The 25,721-nt window shown below is 42.8% G+C and overlaps 1 protein-coding gene across 5 annotated transcripts in view; it reads left to right on the top strand.

Moving 5' to 3' along the window:
• MEGF10 (multiple EGF like domains 10) overlaps positions 1 to 25,721 on the top strand; it is a 157,503-nt gene that overhangs the window by 119,188 nt on the left and 12,594 nt on the right. For all 5 annotated transcript variants that reach the window (XM_057541529.1, XM_057541528.1, XM_057541527.1 and 2 more), the window contains 9 exons: positions 579 to 699; positions 1,506 to 1,669; positions 3,948 to 4,050; positions 16,611 to 16,757; positions 17,947 to 18,081; positions 18,609 to 18,737; positions 20,106 to 20,234; positions 22,377 to 22,505; positions 24,701 to 24,829. In XM_057541529.1, coding sequence (XP_057397512.1) covers positions 579 to 699; positions 1,506 to 1,669; positions 3,948 to 4,050; positions 16,611 to 16,757; positions 17,947 to 18,081; positions 18,609 to 18,737; positions 20,106 to 20,234; positions 22,377 to 22,505; positions 24,701 to 24,829 — 1,186 coding nt within the window. The remainder of the gene's footprint in view (positions 1 to 578; positions 700 to 1,505; positions 1,670 to 3,947; positions 4,051 to 16,610; positions 16,758 to 17,946; positions 18,082 to 18,608; positions 18,738 to 20,105; positions 20,235 to 22,376; positions 22,506 to 24,700; positions 24,830 to 25,721) is intronic.

Here is a 25,721-nt window from a genome sequence, read left to right on the forward strand (position 1 = left end):
TTTTGGGTCCTATTCAATACTGTATCCTAAATATAGGCCAGCTAGCATTGCCCTTGAATCCGTACAATTAGTATAGTGGTGACGTTATAACAACTCTTAAAAATACGTGTTAAAATTAGAGAGGGTCGGGCTTCCCTGGTGGCGCAGTGGTTGAGAGTCTGCCTGCTAATGCGGGGGACACGGGTTCGAGCCCTGGTCTGGGAGGATCCCACGTGCCGCGGAGCAACTGGGCCCGTGAGCCACAATTACTGAGCCTGCGCGTCTGGAGCCTGTGCTCCGCAACAAGAGAGGCCGCGATGGTGAGAGGCCCGCGCACCGCGATGAAGAGTGGTCCCCACTTGCCACAACTAGGGAAAGCCCTCGCACAGAAACGAAGACCCAACACAGTCATAAATAAATAAATAAATAGTCATAAATAAATAAATAAATAAATAAAAGAACGTGAATTTCTTAAAAAAAAAAAAAAATTAGAGAGGGACTGTAATTAGCATGGACAAGATATATTTTTGTTTATTATTTGTGTTGGCCTTATTTCATGTGGTAAAATTGCATGCATTTTCCTATTTGCGCCCATCTAGGGAATTGACTGCTCTACCCCATGCCCTCTGGGAACCTATGGGATAAATTGTTCCTCTCTCTGCGGCTGTAAAAACGATGCTGTCTGCTCTCCTGTGGATGGGTCTTGTACTTGCAAAGCAGGTGAGTGGGTGAATGAGTCTGTTACCTGATCCTAGTCCTGTTAGCTCCTAAAGGCACAGGAAAGAAACTTTAACTAGGATTCTAGCTCCAGCTGTGCAGAAATACGGTGCCTGGACTCAACAAGACCCTTATCCAGGGAGAGCTCCCCTGCTTTCCTGAGTCAAAGGGAGAGGCTCACATGAGATGATCTCTGAAGTCGCTGCCAGCTCCAAAAGTCTGTGAGTCTCTGTGCTTTGGTGAAGAGTAACCAAGCAGACATGTGTCCATTCCCCTAAATTGACTGGCCTGGAGTCCTGACAAGAAATGTAGCCAAGCACCTGACTGTACGTGGGGGCCGGATCGTGTTTATTCACAGTTGCTGCAGCAGCCAGGATCCTGGATACTCACTGTTCATGGTTCATGGGCTCCTGCTTTAAAGATGGGGTTGTTCCTTCAAACACAAATTTTCCTTCTCCTTCCCATATAAATGTTTCATTTGCTGACCTGAACAAAACTCAGCACCCCACAATGTGCATCACTGCGCATTAGACAGTGAGTGATGTACGTTGTGCATCTTCACTTCATCTCTCTCCCCCCAGTAGCCCGGTAGTGCTTCTCAGTGTTGGCATCCTTGACAGCTGTGCGGGTGCTTTAGTTCATTTCTGGTAGAGGCTTTACATGGCAGAGCCAATGCTCCCTGAGCTGTGGCAGGGGCACTTCTGTGCACCTCTGAGATGTCTCTAAGGTGAAGAGTGGCTTGGAAAGGCTGGGCAGAGCTCCCTGCTGCCTTTGTTTGCTCATGTGCCCTGGCACTCTTGTCGTGGCAGGCTGGCACGGGGTGGACTGCTCCATCAGCTGTCCCAGTGGCACATGGGGCTTTGGCTGTAACTTAACATGCCAGTGCCTCAACGGCGGAGCCTGCAACACCCTGGATGGGACCTGCACCTGTGCACCTGGATGGCGCGGGGAGAAATGTGAATTTCCCTGCCAGGTATGACCCAACTGGGAGGGCCGGGAGGAGCTGATGCCAGAGGGTTAGCTTATTTTTGCAGACTTCATGATTTAAAGTGCCTGATTGTGAACCAAACCATAGTGACTACTAGAAGAATTGAGGTGTTTCAACTCAGATTGGATACAGGATAGGAAAAGGAATAGATGTGGAAATTAGTTAGGCAGCTTTGTGAGAATCCCTTCCTTCCTCTCTCTCCTGGTTCGTGCCACCATTCCCCTCTGTTTTCTCTATTCTAATATACCCATATCTTCATGGCAGCCAGTCACCAGCATTTGTCAAACACCCAGTGTATGCCTGTCAACTCTCCAAATATTGTGTTTCCATTATAATGGAAATCCTCCAGCCTTTAGGGTGGAAAGTGGCAGGACATTGAAAGGGGGGTGGTGATGGTGTCACAGAAAGCCTCAGTGAGGTGGTGAAAGGTTTGGAAACAGCCGCCTTTTGACACAAATATCTCTGAAGTCACACAAATCTCCATAGATTTCCATGGTTCAAGGCCGACTCTGTTCCCTTGACCTACTTTGGAGACACCCATCATCAGAACCCCTGTGCCGAGTCTGCCGCAGGCCAACAGGGTGGGCAATGGGCAGTGCGTTCTGTAGTAACAGCCCATTTCGCTTGCTTCCTCTCACGCACGGGGCCAGTTTCCTTCCCTCTTTTCCATCGCTCTTTCTCCCTATGCTCCCGAGCCATTAAGCATTCTCTCAGCGGTGTGTGTTCTCTGCCTCCCGGGGATCATCTGATGGTGAGGTGACACCATGACCCCCTGAACTGGCCCCCTCGAGGGGGGCCTTCCACAGATTGCTTTTCTCCCTGGGCTTCCTCCTCATTAAGTGCAGCCCATTTGGCAGCTAGAGAGCATCTCACCGGGGGCTATTCCATGCCCTCCAAAGCCCTAGGACAAAGTTAGCTTAGCTTTGCCTCCTGTCATCCACCAGTGAACAGATTATCAGTGCTCTGAGATGGGCTTGAAGATCACCCTTCACTCCCAGTCTGAGTGTGGACAAAGCAAAGCCCCCAGCACAATCTTGTCCTTTTTTTGGTATATTATTAGGTGCATTAATAAATCAGCAAAGGCTGAAGATGGTTTAGTGGCTCACACTGTAGCAAAGCTAAATCCTATAAGCCCGAACAAACATTAGTAGAACCTAAAAATGTTTTTTTAATATTTTACTTTAGTAATCACTAGACAAATGATTATGCCATCTAACACCCACTACCTGTTTAATGCTGGTTCTCGGTGCCTCCCTCTTGGTAATTTTGCAGCTTGGTGCTGTGGGAGGTTTGTAGTGCTCTCCCTCAGTCAGGACCTGGCAAAAGAGCAGGGCTTATAAATGCAGAACTTTCATTCCTCTCCCACAAACTAAATGATCACGTTCCGTGAAGAGTCTCATCTCTGCTGGACCACCAACGCGATGTGCATGTGAAAACATTAAGGTCTGGGAGAGGATGAGAGCGGGGGGGTGGGTTGCCGACACACACTGCATCCTCGCTCAGGAGGTTGAATCAGAATGTTTCATGTGCTTTAGATGGCATCATGGAGAGGAGGATGCTAATTAGGAAAAGTGACAAAAGATGTTAATTTCTCCTAGTTCTATATATCTCATTGGCAATTTATGGAAATGATCTTCATCATTAGAACTGTTATTTTTAAAATTTTAGGCTTTCTTTATGTGGGTCAGGGACTTCCCTTTTCACTAATGAATAGAATGCCCTGTAGGAGAACAAAATTCTGGAACCGTGTATGGTGGCAGATGTTAACTTATTGTGGTGATCATTTCACAATATAAACAAGTATCGAATCATTATGTTTTAGACCTGAAACTAATAAAATGTATGTCAATTATACCTCAATGGGGAAAAAAATGCCCTGTAAGGAGTACTGAAATATTTTATAAAAACCTTTAGGAACAAAAAGACAATATGTTTATGAGTTGTGGCTCACGGTAAGATAAAGATTCTTTTAATTATTTGGCATGTTTACCTATATTTGCCTGTATGCACATCAGCATATTGGCATAGTTGGTTCACCATTCGTATGGTAGACATAAACTAAGGTTTAAGCGATTTAAAAACTCTTACCTCTTGCAGCCTAGCCTACATTTGGGGGGCCAAGAAGACATGGGAAGAGGTGATTGTAATGCATGCTGCTGAGAGGTGTTTGGGAGGGGAGGGTGCTGTTTCTGAAACGGCTGACTGAGGTCCCTCTCATCTCCCACCATGGGATTCCTGTCGCTCATTGCTATCTTCCATGCAGGATGGCACGTATGGGCTGAACTGTGCCGAGCGCTGTGACTGCAGCCACGCGGATGGCTGCCACCCCACCACGGGCCATTGCCGCTGCCTCCCCGGATGGTCAGGTGAGAACCAAGGGCCACTACTTGAAATGGGAAACACGCCAACTTGTGCCTAGCGCTGTTCCTTGCTACTTCAGAGAAACACGCACAGGTCAACTTTTCAGAAAAAAATGAAAATATGGTAAAGTCTCCAGGAAGCTGACAAATTTTTACCCAAGAAATATTACTGCTAGGCCTAATTAATCTGTAATCCAGGGATGACTTTTTGTTGAATCAGGCAAGGGCAGTTCTCTTGAGCCTTCTGGTATGGATGTTACGGAAAAACCTGAACGAACTTTTTGGCCAACCCAATACAACTATCAGAATTCACGTCATCAAGAGGGGAAAATTGTGAATTGCTGTGAAGAGTTTAGCAAGACCTCTGTGGTATTTTTGAGCATCGAGGAAAGAATGATTGATATAAACCATAAGAAAATAAGTTCACCTCAGTGAGGCAAAACTATTAAATAGTTTTATGGTTAATATGCAAATATTAAAATATTTATTACTAGAAATATTTCTTACAATAATATTTGCCTTAAAAATTCATAATATGATTGAGGACAAATTTTCTAACCACAAGGTAGAAGTTTCTCCTTATTTATATGGCTTCTTGGTTTCAGCCAGGAAGTTTATCAAACTAACAGTGGTCTTGGGAGAAGAACCATGTTTTCGCTTAGGATATATAGACTTGGGAGATGGCACTAAATGCCCAAGCAAATTGGGATCTTGCTCTTCTTTTTGATACATCAATTCAAGGGTGTTCTAAGAAGACTAAAGAAGCCAAAAAATAGAATTTTAAACACTCATTAAGAAAAATTACTAATGGGAATGCAATAGGAAAGTTATCGGATATTGAAAAGAATGAACTGAATATATTGATGAACACTTCTTCTGTAAGTAAATTGAAATGTTAAATGCTGATTGCCAACTTAGAGTGAAATCCTGTTAAACAGGAGACAGGATTAGAGGTAGATAAATGAACCAAAACTTTCGTTTAAAATTATATTCTCATTGGAAGTCATTTGTGTGTGCTTTTGTATATATTTGTGTCTAAATATATTTGTATATATATTTAGAGAAGAGAGAGGGATTTGTAAGACAGAGCTGTTTCCATATTGGTGATTCTTCAGTATCCTCCAGAATAGTTTTTTAACTTGTCCTCTAAAAGAGAAGTTGATAGTAAAAAGCCCAGTATTCTCTTCAGTGATGGTTCATATTTTCAGAAGATGGGTCTTTCAGAGAAGACTCTTATGCCTCCATACCAGAGTTGTCATGTTGAGGAAATTATGGAGTGGCCTTACCTTTTAGCAAAAATGCACACAAAGAAGACTCTAGAGAAATAATAATAAGTAATGCTTATTGAGCGCTTACGGCAGGCTTACAACAACTCTATGAGGTAGAAAATATTATTTTCTCCTTTTTACAGATGAGGAAACTTAGGCAAAGAGAAGTTAAGTGGCCTGACCCAGAGTCCCAGAGTCAGTAATCATGAGAAACGGGATTTGCACCAATGCTGTCCCACCATGCAGCCAGCTCTCTTAACTTTTACACCCTACTGCCATGCGTGGACTTAGTCCAAGAAGTGCTGGGGGGCGAGGGAAGTTACGCTGAGATTTATTTTCAGCATGGATGAAGACTTCTGAGAATTATATGAGAGGACCATGGTGCTCAGTGCTGATAACTAGCAACCTTTTTATAGATAGATAGGTAGGTAGGTAGATAGATAGATAGATAGATGGATAGATAGACTCACGTATCATAGAATTCACCTATTTAAAGTGTAGAATTCAGTGGTTTTTAGTGTATTCAAACAATTGTACTGCCATTACCACTATCAATTTTAGAAGATCTTCATTACCACCCCACAACAAAAACCCTATTAGTACTTATTAGCAGTCATTCTCCATTTACTCCCAACTCACCCTCCCACCCCCTTCTCTCTCCTCTAGGCAACTGCTAATCTACTTTCTGTTTCTGTAAACTTGCCTATTCTGGATATTGTATAGATTCATATAATATGTGGTATCTTGTAACTGGATTCCTTCTCTTAGCATATGTTTTTAAGGTTCATCCATATTGGAGCATATATCAATACTTCATTCCTTTTGACTGGCAAATAATATTCCATTGTGTGGATAGGCAACATTTTATTTACCCATTCATCAGTTGATAGACATTTGGGTTGTTTCCACCTTTTTGGCTATTATGAAAAATACTGTTATGAACTTTCTTGTACAATTTTTGTGTGGATGTATATATTTTAGGTATACACTTAGGAGTGGAATTGCTGGGTTGTATGGTAACTCTAAGTTTAACCTTTTTAAGAACTACTGCACTTGTTTTCCAAAGCATCTGTACCATTTTGCATTCCTACCAGCAGTGTATGAAGTTTCCATATCCTCACCACACTTGTTATTATCTTTTTGATTATAGCCATCCTGGTGGGTGTGAAATCTTATCTCATTTTGTTTTTGATTTGCATTCCCTCAATAAGTAATGATGTTGAGCATCTTTTCATGTATTTATTGGCCATCTGTGTATCTTCTTTGTAGAAATATCTCTTCAGATATTTTGCTCATTTTTTAACTTGGGTTATTTGTCTTTTTATTATTGAGTTGTAATATTTCTTTATATATTCTAGCTCTATGTCCCTTTTCAGATATATAATTTGCAAATATTTTCCCTCTGTGATTATTTTTTCACTTTCTTGATGGTGTCTTTTGCCACAGAAAAGTTTTTATATTTATAAAGTTCAGTTTATCTATTTTTTTCTTTTGTTGCTTGTACTTTTGGTGTCAAATCTAAGAAACCATTGCCTAATCCTAGATAACAGTGATTTATGCCTGAGTATTCTTCTAAGCATTTTATAATTTTACCTTTTATATTCTGGTCTTTGATACATTTTGAGTTTGTTTCTATATATGGTGTGAGGTAGGGGTCCAAGTTTATTCATTTGTATGTCAATATCCTGTTGTCCCAGCACCATTTGTTGAGAAGAACATTCTTTCTCCCACTGTATTGTCTTGATATCCTTGTCAGAAAGCAGTTTACCATAAATGTGACAGCATTTATTTCTGGACTCTCATTTCTATTCCATTGATATATATGTCTATCCTTATGTCAGTAACATACTCTTTTGATTGCTGTAGCTTGGTAGAAAGTTTTAAAATTGGGACATGTGAGTCTTCCAACTTTGATCTTCTTTATCCAGATTGTTTGGCTATCCTGGGTCCTTTGAATTTCCATATGTATCTTAGGATCAGCATGTTAACTCCTGCAAAGAAACAAGGTATAAAATTAAAGAGGATTGAATAAATAGATCCATGAGAGTAATATTGCCAACTTATCAATATTATGTCTTCAGATCCTTGAACGTAGGAGGCCAACAGTAACCTCTGCAGTGGTGTCTCTCAGCCCTTCAGAATTTGTTGAGAGCTTCTTTGGCTTCTGGCAGGAGTAAACTGAGAAAAACTGTAGTGTGCTTGATTTCTAGTGTTTGAGAGCTACCTTGGGAAACAGGTCAAGGCTTGTGTAATAGACTTCATTTTCTGTCAATAGGAGCTACCCACAGAAGCAAGGACTCCCTAGCCCTCTAATTCCTCCTTGACTTGCAAAGGCTGAGATAACTGACTTCCCAATGTGAAATTCCACCTTCCCATGTTTCTGTTTGGCTCTTAATTACTAAATGTTAAAACTACATCCCTCCAGGGATTAAACCAGATTTTGTGACTTCACAGCGTTCTTGAAGTTCTCAAATATAGTGACCAGTACTAAGTTCTCAAAGACCACAGTGAAGCAAATAGCATTTTAGCCCCCTGGCAAATTCAGAACTTAACTAACAGAGAAGTCACATCATTTGTTTTGGGCCATACTCCACCAAATCTACTTTTGTCTTATGAATATAGAGGAAATGTGAGATGTTCCTGAACACACCAGTCATTGATCAAGTATCCACCTGCTTTGATGATTTAGAACCAGCCTGTGAAAAGCATGTGCTAGTATACATGAGAAAAGCAGGAGATATGATTTGGCCTGAAGCCAGCTAGAAAATGTGTTAGTTGCATTCCATAGTCTGGGTCATGGGGTAAGACAAATGATCCCATCTGGCCTTAGACCTGTGGAGCTCCTGTGGGAATGCAGTGGCTTTGTCACACAACATAATCTTGTAATCCTCTGTCCATCTGTGACTGGTCTGCTTCTCCAAAGGGGAGGAAGTTTTGCTGCTTCATTTGTTCTATCACTTGTTGCCCACCATCTCTTTGCTTCATGGCTCCAATGTCTAATTCCTGTGGGTCTTCTGCATGGGCTGTTGGTTTGTAAGTATCTAAGACTGCTGGGAGACATTTTTTAGAGCAGTCATCCCCTGCACTCAACAGAACACACTTGTATAAGCAAACATATGTAGAGGAAAAGAAAGTTCCTGAAGTTCTGAAAAACACCCTACAGTTGGATCAAGAATTGGCTTATTTTTCTAAAAGGAAAGAAGAGTAGATCTGTATTATGTACACAGAACACCATTTCATTGTCAAAACTGGGTAGACTCATCATTTTTCATCACATACTTGTTTTGAGTAAGTACCTCATAAGGACATTTCAAAATATGAAGGAAGCTTTGCTTTTCCTTTAGATATCAGGTTTGGGGCAAAATAAGTAACCTCAGTCCAGGGAAGCAAGTGATTCTGTTTCCTTCCTCCTTATTGTGGAGATTGCTCTAGGTGAAATGTTGAGAATCGCTGGAGAGGGTAGCAAGTATGTGGGATGACAGTGAGGCTTTTGTGAAGGAATCAATGAAATCTAACACAGGGACCTGGGCTCTTCCCTCGACCAAATCATCAGGATACTGTAGAGGCACCAACTGTGCTCAGCCACTAAGGATGGGGAGAGGCTGATCTGGCCTAGGAGTATGGAGCCAGAAAGAAGGGTCAAGAGACCTTTATCCCTCTTTGCAAAGAAACTGACATACCCACATTGAGGAAGTCAGGCACTGACATGATATACTGAGGAAGTCAGCTTGCTTTTTCACGAAGGAGCTCATCACCATCCTTGTAACTTCACTCTCTTTTCTAATGTTTGACGGTCTCTTTTCTTAAAGGAAACAAGACTCTTATTTATTTCTACTATAATTGATAGTCCCATTTTTACCTAGTCATAAAATAAGTTTTCAAAATGTACTACCATAAATATTAACCAAAAGTTGCATCTGACATCCCAGATACTATTTCCAAAAGAAATGTAGCATTTTCCAAAAGAAGAGACATGCACTTTTATTATATGTTGTTAATTAAAACCTTACTTTATTGATGTGTTTAACCAATAGGTTACTTTATCAAACAGAGGCAAATTGCAATAAAAAAATGGGAAAAAATGAAACATCAACAAGATATAGGCTGTGTCCTGGGCTCCTTCTCCCACACCTCTGCTACACACACACACACACACACACACACACACACACACACACACACACACAGACACACACACACAGTCTAATAAAATGAGACTGACTCTTCAAAACCATTATTCTGAAATTCCAGGTGTCAGTGAAATATAATTAGGTGTATGTGTGTGTGTGTATGTGTGTTTCCAGAGTAGTGGAGTGATATGCTTTATAAAGTTTTTCCCAAAAACAGTAGAAACACGCTGATGTTTTTTTTTCCTTCCTTTCTGCTCTGACTTCAGTCAGCCAGATCACCTCTTTGCTGAGTGTTACAGCTAATCAAGATTTCATTCCAGCTGTCTGGGAGGATATGCAGTCTCCAGGCTGGTTCCCAACCCTGGCTAAGATCACTGTCACCTGGGAACTCCTTTAACTCATATAACTCATATATTCCTGATCCCCGCTTCACACCTACTAAATGACAATCTGGAGGGTGCATGAGGAGGAGGATGGAGCCATTGCCAGCCCATAAAGTACCGTTTGGACAAATTTCGAAAAGGTTTGGAATTCCCTCAGGGTGTGCTTCTTGGTGGTAGAATGCAATGAGCTGGATTTCTGCTCTAACTTAGCCCTTTAGCCAGGGGCTCTTGTGCAGTGTACAACCTGCACAACCTTACTTGTTGGCCCTGTCTGTTATTTAAAAGGTTACCCCGGTAATTGCAGGGGCAATTACCCATCTGTGGGTTGACTTCTGCTCTACCTTGCTACTCTAGCGATTGAAGAGGTTGGAGTCCAGAGGAGCATTTCTGCGACAGAAAACCTCATAGCCAGTGGCAAAAGACTAGAGGAGTCTTAGAGATACATTCATTCCAGAACAAAAGAGTTAAATGCTAAACTGAGAGAAAAGAGATTAAGATGCCAAAGCAAAGTCTAGGAGTCTTAGGAAAGAGAGTGGGACTAGCAAGGCGTGGATAATGATGAGGAGGGGAAAGGAGAGTAGGAAGAGGTGGGGTGCTCGTCTGAGCCCAGCCAGGAAGGGGGGCACTGGAAAGAGGAAACACTGCAGGCAACTTCATGAGAAGAGGCCAGCTTTTCTACTCTTCCCAGCAAGCAGAACCAGGTCTGCAGTGGTCCCAGCCCCTCTCCAGAAGGACGGCCCCCCTTTCTAAGTTTCCCCCCACACACCGAGTTTGACCAGCTGAGGAAGGGAGCTGCTGCTTCGGACACTGATCGGTGATGCCTGAATTGTCATAGTAAGGGGAGACCCACCTTTCTTTGTCAAGTGACATAGAAGTGCAAATTCAAGTGCGCGTGAGTTTTAATCAACGTGCTTTGCACCCAATCAGCCACAAGTGCAAATGACTTGTTATTTGACCCTTTAAGATATTGGGGCAGGAGGGTGGGAAATGTGTAGCACATGCATATGTCTGTCTGTCACATGGTCCTGGGGGAGGGAGTAATTTAAAAGCAGAACATGGGGTCCCTAAAGTGAGGGTGGAGGGAGGGGCTCGCCCTCCCAAAAGAAAGGCTGTTGTAAAAGCCAAGCTTCCAGATCCCTAATCTGCCTGGCATTCCGTTCTGTTTGCTTTTATCTGGGCCCGGACTAAGGCAGGCCATGCTCTCTGGTGTTTTGTGTTGCCACTGCAAATACAAACATCTCTGATTTACATTATTTATTTATCAAGATTTTTTTTCAGCTTGGCTGCCAATATAGCAGTTCCTTCTTAATGGACCTTTAACGTTTATGGTATCGAAAGAGAAAAATTTGACTTAACAACCATTTATTGAGTATCTCCACGTTGTATGCAACCGCAGTGCTTCGGTGCTAGGAACAGGACGATGAGATGGCACCGGCTCCTGGCCGGCAGGAAGACACTCACGACTCTCAGGGAAGCCATTGTGTGGGCAGAGGTGGATAGGCCAGGGAGTCACTTGTCTACACTGCCATACGCCTCCGCTTCAGGTGTCCAGAGGATTAGAAAAGCAGAGACAATGTTATGACTAAATAATTTAGTTCCTCTCTCCTATAATCACCAGGCCCAGTGATTATTAACAAATCTCACTCTTTGCTCTAATAGATATTTAGTAGCTCGTTGCTCGGGAACAAGACATCGAATCAAAATCATTTCCTTCATTCATTAACGCCCCAAATATTGCAATACTTGCATAAGGAATATAAACAATTAAGCAAGACAAGGAGTTTGGGTTAGATCTCTGAGAGGGGAAATAATGACACCCCAGATGATTTATTTACTGCATTCATGCAATCACAAATGCCTAGTGAATGCTGATTTCACGTGGAGGCCGTGGGCATAATGCATCAGGCATTAAATGCACGAACATTTCTTTAGAGCTGCTTAGCTGAAGTTTATCACGATCACTCAGCCATTGCCTAGCAACTCGTGAAGGCTATCAAAGAGCTCTTTGTCCTCAGTCCTGGCAAAAACAGTCCTGCACAGACCTCCTTATCAGTGTTAGAACATTTATCAGGAAAAAATGCTTCCATTGAACCAGAGAGTCCTGCAAATTTAAAGATATCCCCTTCCGATTTTGTCCCTTCTTCCAAATAGCGTAGGAAGTTGTTTCCTGAAGTAACTCGTATTAAAGCCTCTATCTGTACTTTGATAAACATTCCAAAAGAATTTCCTTAAGATGTCCCATAATTCTTCTATTGCTTTATAATCTGGACTAACATTTAAAATCACAGACCTGAGCTCATCAAAGTCTGTCTTGCCCAAAATAAGCAGGGCAGACATTTCCACCCCCTTAGCTGGGAAGAGTCCCCATTTTAGGTACACAAAACATTAACGTGTTGGGCTTCCTGGTTTGAGTGCTCTTCTTGTAACTTCTTCAGAGGAGCAAAGAACGATATGGTTGTTCCATACAGTTGGAAAATGGTTCTGAATATTATGTTGGAAAGAGGAACTGTGCTTATTGACTCATTCAACAAACATTTATTTAACACCCTCCATGTGCTAGGCACTGCAGTGAACAAAAGCAGGCATCATCCGTCTCTCCCTCACAGAGCTGCCAGAATTCCTAAACTACCCTGGATGGAATATGGGCAGGCGGATGGTCTTTCATCTGCATTCTCTCCTGCACCTCTATGGAATTCACCTTGCCCCCAGGTGCCATTGATTTCATTCAAGACCTTGTCATTTTTATCACTTTTTACTTGAGTAACCCAAAATAGAGACCTGACATGTCTTCTTTCTTCCAGGCTCATCATCTTCAAACCATCATCTTCCCTCCTACAAAGCACAAATCTAACTATGCCTCTCTCCTACTTAATTGTCCATCTGGTCCCTGTTAACACCAGGAGGAAGCTCATACTCCATAGCATGGCATCCTTGGCTCTTCCCTACGTGACCACTGCCTGCTGCCCCATTGCCTTTCCTGCTTTTCCCAGCACCAATTTCAGCTGTCCCCAACACTTGTGATTTCTGAAGGATAGACACATACTTCTTAGGGCCTGAACCTTGCACCCACCATTCTGTTAGCCTGGGACCCTCCTCCACCTTCACAAGCTAACTCCTTCCCTAATCATGATCCCCAGACAGGGTTGGATATGCCTGTTCTGGGGCCATTATCACTCTAGAATTGGAGGTCTTTCTTAGAGAACCTTTCAAGAGCAAGCCAGCAGTTTCTAGACCCCCTGAATGTTTATTGAGCTGAATTCTCTTTTCTGTCTTTGACAAACAAGGTAAGAAAAAGATGTCTTATAGCACTCCAGCAAGGTTGGCAAAGAGTAGGATGAGAACAATGGAAATAATTAAGGAATAAAACATACACACACACACACACACACACACACAAAACACACAGCCCCTCCCCCCCAAAAAATGGTTAAAGCAAACTTACAATTCCCTATCCTGGAGAAAGTTTCATTGCAGGGTTAACCCTATATGGAGGTCACATCAGTGGCCATATACCAAGTGTGACCTAGAGAAGCACTTACCCCAGTACTACCTCCTGAATTTCAGTCAGCCTCACTGCCTGAAATTCCACAGCTAGAGATTTATTTCTTAGGCTTGTAACATGTATCCTGTCTTAAAATACTAATATTTTCTAGAGAAGATAACACCTCAGCAATAATACATTTATCTTATCTTTTTCTGACTGTAAGATGAAACGAAAGATAACAGGAGGGCGCAGAGGTCCAGAGGGGAGGAATAGCAATAGGAGAAAACGGTGCAGCGAGAGGAAAAAAGACAGCGTCATGCTTTTTTCCTGGAGTTGCCCCTTGACTGAAACATGCTTTATATTTGTCTCCAAATAGATTTGGCATTAATATCTGCAAAATGATGACTCACTTTTACTAGTGATAGAGGAAAAAAAAAAGGAATTGAATTTTTAAAGGGAGTTGGTAATAGAATTGTTATAATTTACTTGCCAAGGAAAGACTTATTTGCAGCCCTAAAATAAAAGTTATTTAAACGTAAGCTTGGTTCTATTGAAATATGCTCATATGATTGGAGACAGAAGGCTTGATAGATGATCTCTAGAATTCCCTGTGATTCTCTGGAAATGAAATGATGGGTAAATCATGTGAAAAAAAGCTTATCTTTGCAATGGATCTCCTTGCTATATCGGGGGCCTTGTTACTTCTATGAAAATTACCTCGATAAAGTTGATTGTAACTGATGGTTATGTTAACCAGCTGGACAAACCTACTAGAGAAGAGGAAACAGATATGAAATAAAGGATCACTTTATTCTGATTTGCCAATCTGCCCTGGCATCATTTTTCTTGACATGCTTTGATTGAGAATGTGCTAATTAATACATAAATCATGATAATCTCTAATGTGAAAAAGCAGCATATGCTTTTTGATCTAAAGTGTATTCCATCTTAACTGCATTTATTGTCATGTAGAGATTTGGTAAGTAGTTGATAAGCTAAATCACCATAAATGGCTAAATCTCCACCTCCCGCAAACTCCTATCCCACAAAAAAAGTGTCAAAAATCAGGACTAATTTTCAGGATGATTTTCAGATTAACCAGATAATCATTCAGCTTCCACTTCTTTAAAATCCTAACTCGGATTTGCCTGGGTAGCTCCAGACCAAAATGGCCAGGGTCGTCTGGATCTTTATGAAGCAGGTGTCCCATATTAGCTGCTGCTAAATAGGAGTCCTGACTCACCATCAGAGCTCAGAACTTGAACTTGAATAGAGAGTGAAGCCTGTAGCGGGTTACCTTTATGGGTACTTCTTTCAAATATGGAAAACAAACTTTAGATTTGCAGCCTCTTTCTTTTTTTTTTTTTAAACTAAATATTTCAGCTTACTTTTTTTTTTTTTTAAACTTTGGGTTTATTTTATTTATTTATTTATTTATTTATGGCTGTGTTGGGTCTTCATTTCTGTGCGAGGGCTTTCTCTAGTTGTGGCAAGCAGGGGCCACTATTCATCGTGGTGCGCGGGCCTCTCACTATTGCGGCCTCTCTTGTTGCGGAGCACAGGCTCAGTAATTGTGGCTCATGGGCCTAGTTGCTCCGCGGCATGTGGGATCTTCCCAGACCAGGGCTCGAACCCGTGTCTCCTGCATTGGCAGGCAGATTCTCAACCACTGCGCCACCAGGGAAGCCCCTGCAGCCTCTTTCAAAGTGGCTGGCTCCTCAATCCATTTGATGCTTCTGCCTAGTATAGCTATGAGTCAAAACACCAGCTAAGACTCTGGGGCAGCTTTAGCACACTTGGGGAGCGTAACATTTGCAATTCCATCTCAGTTTTTCGAAAGAGAATTGAAAGATCAAATATTTGTCAACTCAAGAAAGAAAATATCATAGTAGGCCAAAATTCCGCATTTTATTTTATGGGGAACACTTAAACCCCAGTTGGCTTCTAACAGGCCTGCTTGCCTTTCTTCAGCCAGCAGCCAAGCTAAAATAACAGTCTGTTGTAAGTTCAAGCGAAACACAATGAGGTCTGTGCTTTTTCATGCCTATTTAACAGCCTGTACCATGCAGAAGACTTTCAGATGGAGAAAAACAGGAACAGTCAAAAGTGGAGCTATTTCAGCAGAAATGACTGGCCACCAATTAGCAACGTTCACTTTATGGTTTGGGGCTGCTTCTGTGTTAAGGTTTGGGCCATGGTAACTTTTCTCCTAATCAATTTAGGGGCAAAAACTTTAATACAAAACAGGGCCTTGTCAGCCTCCTTGGTGCGGGCGGAGTTCGTGTTCTGGAATCGTCAGAGTGGGAGTGGGCTTGTTCCTACTGTGTTTTCACTTGGTCTGAGGCCAGCAGTCGCCAGTTCGCTCCTAATTATAACTCATTCTTCTTGCCTCTCAAAGCAAGGAGCATTTCTTTGAGTTGTGAAGTATTCTGACTTACAAGAAAGAGCCCTCTGTGGCATTTCGAATACAGATTTACAAAAGAAACTTCCATTTATCTCAAATAAAACCTGGTTTTATTTTTATTTTTTGCAACTTTGGATTTTCTTTGTTTCCTTTAGGCATTTGTTCACTCGAAACTGACTCTAAAGTTTCTCTATTTCCAGATTGAGAGTTAAACACCTGCATATGGGTTCATAATAATCAATAGCTTAGACAACAGCTATGAGTAACATCATTTGTGATATTCTGCCTGTGTCTGCCCAATGGCAGATTAAATGTTTAAAGAGGAATTTGGTGGCACAGATTAGTATATCTTTCTGTCTTGTACACTGTATTTTCAAAATATTTTAAGACTGTGTTTATTTGTTTGCTCCAGGGGAAGATTTTCTTTACGTAAAACAATTTAACCACCTTTTGCTTCAACCTTATCTTTCTACACTTTGTCCATTTCTCCATAAAAACAAAGAATGGGGAAGGGAGGAAGTTGCCGGAGGCTAAAGGTTATAGTATTTTTGATAAATTTTGCCTTCAATAGACAGAGCCCTTGGGCTTCTCCTCTGCTCTCTCCTCCTAAAGAAGAAAAATCAGTATAACAAAGATGTTCTATTCCTTCTCCTTTATGACACCACAGAAAACAGTTCTGGGATTATTTTAATGTTATGACGATATGATATACGATCCAATATGTGATGATGTATTGATGTGTATAAGTGGATTTTAAGACTTGTATCATGCCCACTCACTGCTGCCCGTGATACCTCAGAGTCGATATGGTGACCTTGGTCCTGGTCTCTGACTTAGCATCCCAGGCGCCCGCCCCAACGGCTCCTCACTCAGCCTTGCCCGTGTGCCTTGTTTCAGGTATCCACTGTGACAGCGTGTGCGCTGAGGGACGCTGGGGCCCCAACTGCTCCCTGCCCTGCTACTGTAAAAACGGGGCTTCGTGCTCCCCTGACGACGGCATCTGCGAGTGTGCGCCAGGGTTCCGAGGCACCACTTGTCAGAGAAGTAAGTGTCTCGTTAGACGGCAGTTTCCACCTTCCCTTCTCAGATCACCGTGTACAGAATCCTGATCTCTGTCCCACCCCTCAACTCATAGAAGTGTTCTGTTGTAGTCGAGGGCAGGGGAGAGTGGCGAGGTCACCCTGTCCTTTGCAGAGCTGTCCTCACTCGATAGCCCTTCCCCAAAGGCTTCGTTCTTTCCAACCTTCAGGACTAACCTAACAGATGGGGCTTTAGCCATTTCTTCTCAGGAATGATTTCATTGCCTCATTGGCATCATCACCAGTTTCTTGATCCTGCCTTAAATCTTGCAAATGGTGTTCCAGAAATCCATTGACCTGTAAATATTTTATTCAACCATTTGGGCATTGGCCTTACCTCAATTACCAGAAGTCAACACCAGCCAAACTTTGCGGCAAATCATACATCCTTCTAGTAGTCTGAAAGCCAGTGCTCAGGGAAAAATAGGATTGCGGAGCTTAAAATGGGGGCTGATGACATTGGTCAATAGAATTTTTGAGTTAGGGATTGATCCATAAGATTTTCCTCAATCTTTTAGTAAATGTAATGAAGAAAGGAATATATGACTAATTGTAAGATACATTATTCTATTTTTTTAATTATGATTTTTTGCATTAAGGGTTCTATGCTGTCATTCTATACTTAAATCCAAATAACGTCTTGGGAAGAACCTAATTACAAAGCATTTTGCTTTTTTACTTTTCAATCACAGTCATTAACCTGGACCATTTTGAGGAGGAACAATCTTTTAATTCTGACTGTAGATCTATTTATTGCCAGAAATGACTCTTAAAGAATAAAGGATTAACGTGTGGCTTGAAAGTATTTATTTGGGCCTTGTTCGTATTTAGAATTTTATTTCTTTAATTTATTTGCTCAACAAAAATTCCTCAAGCCCCTGCTCTATGCCAAGCTTTGAGCTAATTGGGGCCATAAATGGGAAGATAAAGAGAACTAAGACATTTTGCCTGCCCTGAAGCAATTCAGAGTTTACTGGCTTCTTTTCATTATTGAAGAGCGCCCTCGTTCCTTTTGTTGTTGTTTTATACTTGGAAAATTCTCGGTATCATTAAAAAGAATTTTTTTTTTTTACCTCAAACTTGAACTAGATCCTTATGTGGAATAAGAGAGAAACACATCTCCGGGAAGATAACTATTTCCTTTCTGTTTTCAGTCTGCTCCCCTGGTTTTTATGGGCATCGCTGCAGCCAGACGTGTCCACAGTGTGTGCACAGCAGTGGGCCCTGCCACCACATCACAGGCCTGTGTGACTGCTTGCCTGGCTTCACAGGCGCCCTCTGCAATGAAGGTAGGGTGCGCAGGCTTTGGGAGAAATATGTGGTGGTGAGCAGGCCCCATGCAGCCTGTCCTCAGGCTTCCCAAAGGACACGCCCGTCTTCAGCTAGCAGCTAGCGATGCCTCCTGGCACGCTGTGGCTGCAGCTTCTGTAAATATGACTCTGAGCTTTGGAAAAGCTGGCTTGCCAGTCCAGCACAGTCTCTTTATTCTCTGAGCTGTGCTACTTTTCAGGTTTAATTGGAAACAGCCTTCCATGAAAAATCAATATGAGGAAGGATTTTTGACTCCCTGAGCAAGGAGCCAGGAAGATTTCTAGAAATGTGGTGATGTCTCCTGATTTGTGTCGCCTTAACGAGGGTCGTTGGCTTCAGATGTTTGTAAAAATGAGCTCATTCAGGATGAGGGATGCTCTTGAGTGGAGGCAGCTACCGAATGGACGGCTGGGTTGATGACCTTTAAAGTCATTTCCTATCCTGAGTCTAGGGTTCTGTGAGATGAGATGTAATTGTGAGTTTCTGACCTATGATTTATTCACAGTGTGTCCCAGTGGCAGATTTGGGAAAAACTGTGCAGGAATTTGCACCTGTACCAACAATGGAACCTGTAACCCCATTGACAGATCTTGTCAGTGTTACCCAGGTTGGATCGGCAGTGACTGCTCTCAACGTAAGTCTTGTTTGGGAACAACTGATCAACCATTTATTTACATTTGTTTTCAAATTCTTTAGGATTGAAGTATGAGTATTTAAATAATCAAGAAAGACTATATGAATAATTATAAGATATGTTATTTAATTTTTAAGTGGCTTTTTTCCCCTCAGTAAGAGTTCTATGCAGTGGTCCTGAATTTAAATCCAACTCATGTCTCGGAAAGAACCTAAATAGGCAGCACTTTGCTTATTCACTAAAATGATTCTTCATTTGTAAAATGAGGGTCTTGTACTCAGAAAATCCATTCAGAAGTTCATTCCAGACTTCAAGTGTCAGCTATGATTTTTCCCTTGCTCTTGGGCAAAAATGGTACACACAATTACGGGAAAAATTTTTTTCATTTTTTAATTCATATTTATTTATTATCTTCTTGGGGCCATATTCCCTTCTGGATAACCATATAGAAATTGTAAGTGTTTCTTCTTTAAAGTAGTTTTTGAAGTGTTAATATGAATAAAAAGTACTTCTTTGGTAAATCAAATCATTTTACCCCATAATTTTAAACGTTATTTCACAGATACTTTATCCGAGGTTCTGATTGCTCTTCAGTGGGCGATGACCCCTAATGATTTAGTTTGATTATTTTCCGCTTTGTCCAATTAAGAGTTTTTACAGTAAACCAAGTCTTACAAACAAATGGGAACCTTCACGTTTAAAACAAGCCTCTAGGGACAGCTCTAGAGTAGAGTGACACGTGCAGGTTTAGACATCACAGATGTGAATTATATGACCTTGGGTTCCTTAGCTTCTCTCGAGTCACACCATCTTGCCCATATGGTCTCTGGTCAAATGTCCTCTCCTCAGAGAGGCCTTCCGTAAAGGAGTAGCCCCCATCATTCTTGTCCCCCTTTCCCTATTTTATTTTTTCTTATAGTCCTTACTGCCCTTATTTTTTTGGCCGGCTGGGTGGTTGGGTGGTTAGTTGGTTTGCCTGCTTCCCCTACTAAAATACAAGCTTTCAGAGGGTGGTCTGGACCTTGTCTTGTTTTCTGCTATCTCCCCTGGGCCTAGAACAGTGCTGGGCATATGTAGGTCTCAATATGCGTTTGTTAAATAACTAAATCTGTAAATTTGGAATGATGTTTACTCTGCCCACCTCGCCCTGCAGTCTGTGTACGAATACCATGTCCGTCATGATGGGTGCTGTCGCCATCAGCATTACCATCTGGAATTGAGACAGATGTGGAGCACGGTCTTTCTCAATCCTGATGCTCACTGCTGACCTGTCACACGCGAGGAGCTGTGTAAGGCGGGTGGGATCCTCTCTTCGGGGTACTGGCCTCAGGACTCTCACAGAGCTCTCCATGCGTGCTGTGCTTTCAGCTTGCCCACCTGCGCACTGGGGTCCCAACTGCATCCACACATGCAACTGCCACAACGGGGCCTTCTGCAGCGCCTACGACGGGGAATGCAAATGTACTCCGGGCTGGACGGGGCTCTACTGCACTCAGAGTAAGTGGCATGCCTTTGGAGGCTCACCAAGCGGGGGCATGAGCTGAGCTCCCCGAGGTTCCTGGCATTGGAGGGTTTCATCACCCAGTGACCCTGAGACATCTAAATTCCTCTAGGCAGTTAAGAGATACCACGTTCCAGGTTTGCTGTCCCTGTGTCATATCAGGACACTGAGGTGGAGCGATGCTATAAGTGATGGTGTGCAGCTTCTTTCACTTCTCTCCTTTCACCAGGCCCTATTTACATGGCTCAGATCCCCTGTCATTTATTCTAGCAGCACAAAGGTTAGGATAAGCGGCAGTGATTAGAAAGGAAGTGAAGACAACAAGCCTCACTGCCTGACCTAATGTGTGCTCCTGGAGAAGACCAATTCTGTGGTTCTCGAATTTTAGCGAGCTCCGGAATCACCCGGCTGGCTGGATAAACACAACCGCTGGCTCCGCTCCCAGAGTGTCTGATTCATTAGGTCTGGGGTGGGACCTGAGGATTCACATTGCTAACAGCCTTCCAAGGGGTGATGTCAGTCTGGGATCATGCTTTAAGAACCACTAGTTCTTTTTCTCCATTTTATGTCACACAATGTCTTCACTGTCTCGTCTTCTATGAGGTTTTTAGCATCATAGGGTATAATGTACAAAGTACTCCACAGCTCAGCACTGTTGGGATAAGAAGACTGATCTCTGCCCTCTTGTCTTCAGTGGAATAAAGGAGGCAAGACAGGAAAGCATGTATTATGGTGATCAGTAATAACAATATATAATTTTAAATCACGGAAATGAGCTGAGGAAGAAAGATGGGTCAGAAATCAGTCAACTCTTATTTAATACTAATTAGAGAACATAATTAGAGAACAGGCTGAACAAGTCTTTTGGAAGTTTCTAGAAGGGGGTTTAGACCTTGAGCCGTGATTTGAAAGGAAAAATTGACGAGGAGGGAGGTTGTCTCAAGCATATTCTGCCAAGATTGTATATATAGAAAGTTTTTCAGCTCTTCAGAGAAAAGAAAAAGGAAAAGTTATTGTGCATAATTCTAAAATTAGGACCTGCTTCAATCAGAGGACCTTTTGAAGTAAAAGTAGCACAGCACAGCGGGAAGAACATGGGGTCTGGAGCCAGACTTCCCTGTGTTTGTATCGTGGCCCTGCCATCCTGCCATTTGCTGGCTGTGTGACTTGGGCTCAGTTTCCATCCATAGGGTGAGAATATCTATCCCTGTGTTTCTGGGTTATTGAAAAGATTCAATGAGAGGATGCAGGAAAAGAACCTGGCACAGAGTAGGTGCTAAATAAATATGTGGAAATGATGTCATTGCATGCTGGCATCCATGTTCTGCCTCTGTTTCTTGAAAGTTGAGCTTTCATTAAAACTTCTATAAGAGAAAGGGAAGATTAAAAAGCACATGTGATGCTTGGAAACAGCCGTCGAGCAGCCCGCATTGAAGTTTTCATGATGGCAGAGAGCCCTGAAACACTCCTGCAGGGCAGCTGCTGGCCCAGGAAAGCCAATAGGGCTTGTGCATGTCCTCAGCCCAAAGGCCCCAGTAGTCTGGGTCTTGAAAATTGTGCAGCAGTAAGAAGGCTTATTGCTTTTTCTAACAATGCACCTATGAAGTGCAGGTTTTTTTAAGATCAGAATTCTACCACACATCTTTGCTGAAGAAGATACTATTACATAAGAGAGTAACAGATAGGGATGACAGGGCTAGTAGCAGACTTGGAGACATTCTGTACTATAAGTAAAAGCATGTAGGTAATTTTAACAAAGTACTCATTTCAGTCCATGGAATTTGAGTCCAGGATTCTAGTAGTCGAGAGAAAAAAATGAAAGGAAACGTCCCCGGACTTCCATGGGGTTGATGGAATGCTTTGTTAGAAGACACCAGCTTGCCTCCAGGGATACCAGCGATGGTTAAACCGCCCCAGGCGTGGAACTGCTCTTCTGCCTGCTCGTGAAGTACAAGTTCCTCCCAAGAGCTCCATCTTGGGACTTAAAAGAAGCCGTTGTGAGAAGCTGCGATGCGCATTATCTTTATTCTCGCTCTACTGGCTCAGCGTCCTTCAGGTTCAAACACAAACATGTTGGAGGCGGAGCTGGGTTTCTCCTCAGCGGGCTCCTGACTCTGCTGTCCTTCCTTCTCGCACAGGATGTCCCCTGGGCTTCTATGGAAAGGACTGCGCCTTGATATGCCGGTGTCAAAACGGAGCCGACTGCGACCACATCTCCGGACAGTGTACTTGCCGCACCGGGTTCATGGGGAAGCAGTGTGAGCAGAGTGAGTGTGAGAGCGAGGCACCTCTAGGCGCTGTTATTTCCCCTCCAACTCCTGACGATGCGAAGGCAGGACCCACAGCTTTGAGGCTGTTCCGCCTGATGGCTGGTCCCCTAACAGCGCGGTTGACTTCCTTCCCCTGCCAGAGACCCCGCTACCTTGGGATTCTTGCTGGCTGTCCTTGTCCTCAAAATTCTTCTTCTGAGGAACTGATCAGCGCTCTGGGTAGAGGGGGTGTGGCTACAAGGACGAAGACAGAATTCAAGTTTCCATCTGTTCATCCTGGCTCTTTCTTCCTCCCCTTCTTATTTTTGGAACGTGGCTGCTCAGAGCTTTCAAAGAGCCAGTCAGGCTTTCCCCACGGCAGAGGCCGTGCCAGGGTCTCGCAGCGGAGGGGTGTGCGTTCGGTAGGGCCAGGTTGGGTGCGCGGGGGCAGAGGGGCTGAGAGCCCAGTGCCAGCCCCGCCGTGGGGGAGGGGTGAGTCCGTGCAAACACGGCCACGCTTCGGACAACCTTCTCTTGATAGTGCTTTTATACCGTTTCCACTAACTACTCCTCATCTGAGTATTAACAACCTTCCAGACAATATATTGCCTTCAATTTTTTTGTTGTAAAAATCCCACTCAGGGAGCATATACTCTATTGGAATTCCCCATCCTTCTGGTTCCACTTCTACCCCAGCAGCTACGCATCTGCTCACAGGGCTGTAAGAACATGAGCCTTAGACTGAGTATTTCAAAGTAATTTATTGTTCCTTTCCTCTGTGACTTTCATTCAGTGTTCAAGATGAATAAATCAGGTCTTAGAGCCGTATGAGGCTCACTCTTTCACCATAAATGACAGGAAAGGTGCAGGACGTTTCCTGCTTACAGAGGGTGTGCTCTTGAAAAGGATGCAACAAAGATTACATGGCTCTAGGAGCAATGTGGCCTGGAAAGGTTGATCAGCATAGTAGGACTTGGGCAACAAAGCACTACTCTCCCTCCACGACCCCTCCCCAGAACCTCACAGCACCACTGGGCAGCCATGTTTGCCTGGCTGTCTATGTGCCAAACTCTAGAATATATCTGCATATCCTCCCATCTAGTAAATAACAAGGGTGACATCCAGGAATCAGCCTGGACAGAGATGGCCCCATTTTAGCTTTGCACTACTAGTTCATTTAATCATGAAACAGATACTGAGTCCCACAGTTGCCTGCACACTGCTTTGTGTATATAAATATTATGCGTATGTGTATAAATGTCTAAACGTATATACACATACATATATGCCTAGAAACCAGAATAGGCTCTAAACTGACTTTCACTTGAATGCCAGCATGGTTATGAGCTTATTAAATAAAAACATCTTAAGTGCTTCCATGATTACTCTGAACATCAAATTAAAATGTTCCTATTTTTGGAGACTTTTCCTAATGCTCATGTGTAAATAGAAACCCTGTGTCTGACAGAGAGCTCTGATAGTAACAGCACATTGCCCCCTGCTGCTCACTTTACAAAAAACATCAGTATTTTGTCATGATAATTTTTACATTTAACATGCCTAGTATATTCTTTGAAATTCATGCCCAACTCTTACACGACTACATCGTAATAATCTCACTATTTTAATCTCTCAGTCTTCAACCCGCAAATCCAAATTTTGAGCCTTTCTGTGGTAAATGAAGTTCTTACCTAGAGAATTAACAAAGCTTGCCCTCTCCCTCTTCCCCTGCTCCCAGCTAATCCAAGTCAGAATGTGCCTTCAGGAGGCTCCTACAGCCTACAGTAACATATACATGTTCTCAAAGAAGCATCTCTAGTTTATACTTTTCAGCGTAGTCCCCTTCCATCCCATAGTTTTGCCTGCTGGAGTCATCTCAGATTGCCCTTAGTGATGATCTTCATCAGTTCCACTGGGGTTCCACAGACTCTCTACAAACCTCCATCAGGGAGGTGGGTACATACAACAGAATCTGAAAGTGCCCAGAGCCGTGATGAGGGCCTCAGTCTCTGGCCCTGTGCTGCCTGGCCTGTGAGTCCCAGCGTGACTCAAGGAACACCAGCCAGCTCTAGGACACCCTAGGTGGTACAAGTCTCCCTGAACAGGGATCCCCTGGAAGGGCTGGCCTCCAGGCATACCAGATCATACAGTAAGACCCTTGCCCCAGGTTCCCAAGGCTGGAGAGCTACATTGGACTCTCATCTTCTCCTCAGAGTGCCCTGCAGGAACATATGGCTATGGCTGTCGCCAGATATGTGACTGTCTGAACAACTCCACCTGTGACCACATCACCGGGACCTGTTACTGCAGCCCAGGATGGAAGGGGGCACGATGTGATCAAGGTAAGGATGCTAGTGAAGGATACTTACTCAGATGAGGACACTCAAGCTGGAAGAAGTTGAGTGATTTGCCCAAGGTTACATATATCTAGAATATGTTAGTGTTTTGATAGCAGGTTTGTCTGATTCCAAAGCTCATGAGTTTTCCACTGTGCCTACAATTTTTTCAGCTTTATTGAAATATAATTAACCTGTAAAAAGCAACACATATATATATATATATAATTATACTGTATATATGTATACACACACACATATATATATAACACATATGTACAACACAAAGTATACAACTTGATAAAATCTGACGTATGTATACACCCATGAAACTATCACCACAATAAAAATAATGAATACATCCATCACCCCCCAAAGTTCCCTCCCTGCCACCACTAGGTCCCAGGCAATCACTGATCTACTTTCTGTCACTATAGATAAGTTTGCATTTCCTAGAATTTCATATACGTGGAACCATACTGTACTCTTTTTTGTCTGACTTTGTTTATTCGGCATAATTCTTTTTGAACCATGTTGCTGTGTGTATCAATACTTCAGTTCTTTTTATTGCTGAGTAGTATTCTATTGCGTGGATATACTGTAATTTGTTGACCCATTCATTCTCTTGTGATGGACATTTGGATTGTTTCCAGTTTTTGGCTACTGCAGATAAAGCTATTGTGAACAGTAGCGTGTCAAGTCTTTGGGGACATAGGCTTTCATTTCTCTTGGGTAAGTTCATAGGAATAGAAGGATTGGGTCATATGGTATGTGCATGTTTAACCTTTCAAGAAACTTGTGCCTGTGGTTTTTAACTAGGGTGTATATCACAGTCACCTGGGACTACCTGCAATATACATAGTCAGTCCTACTTGGGCAATTCTGATTCTGGGGTGGA

Source organism: Balaenoptera acutorostrata, chromosome 2 (genome assembly GCF_949987535.1).
Source record: "Balaenoptera acutorostrata chromosome 2, mBalAcu1.1, whole genome shotgun sequence".
NCBI lineage: Eukaryota > Metazoa > Chordata > Mammalia > Artiodactyla > Balaenopteridae > Balaenoptera > Balaenoptera acutorostrata.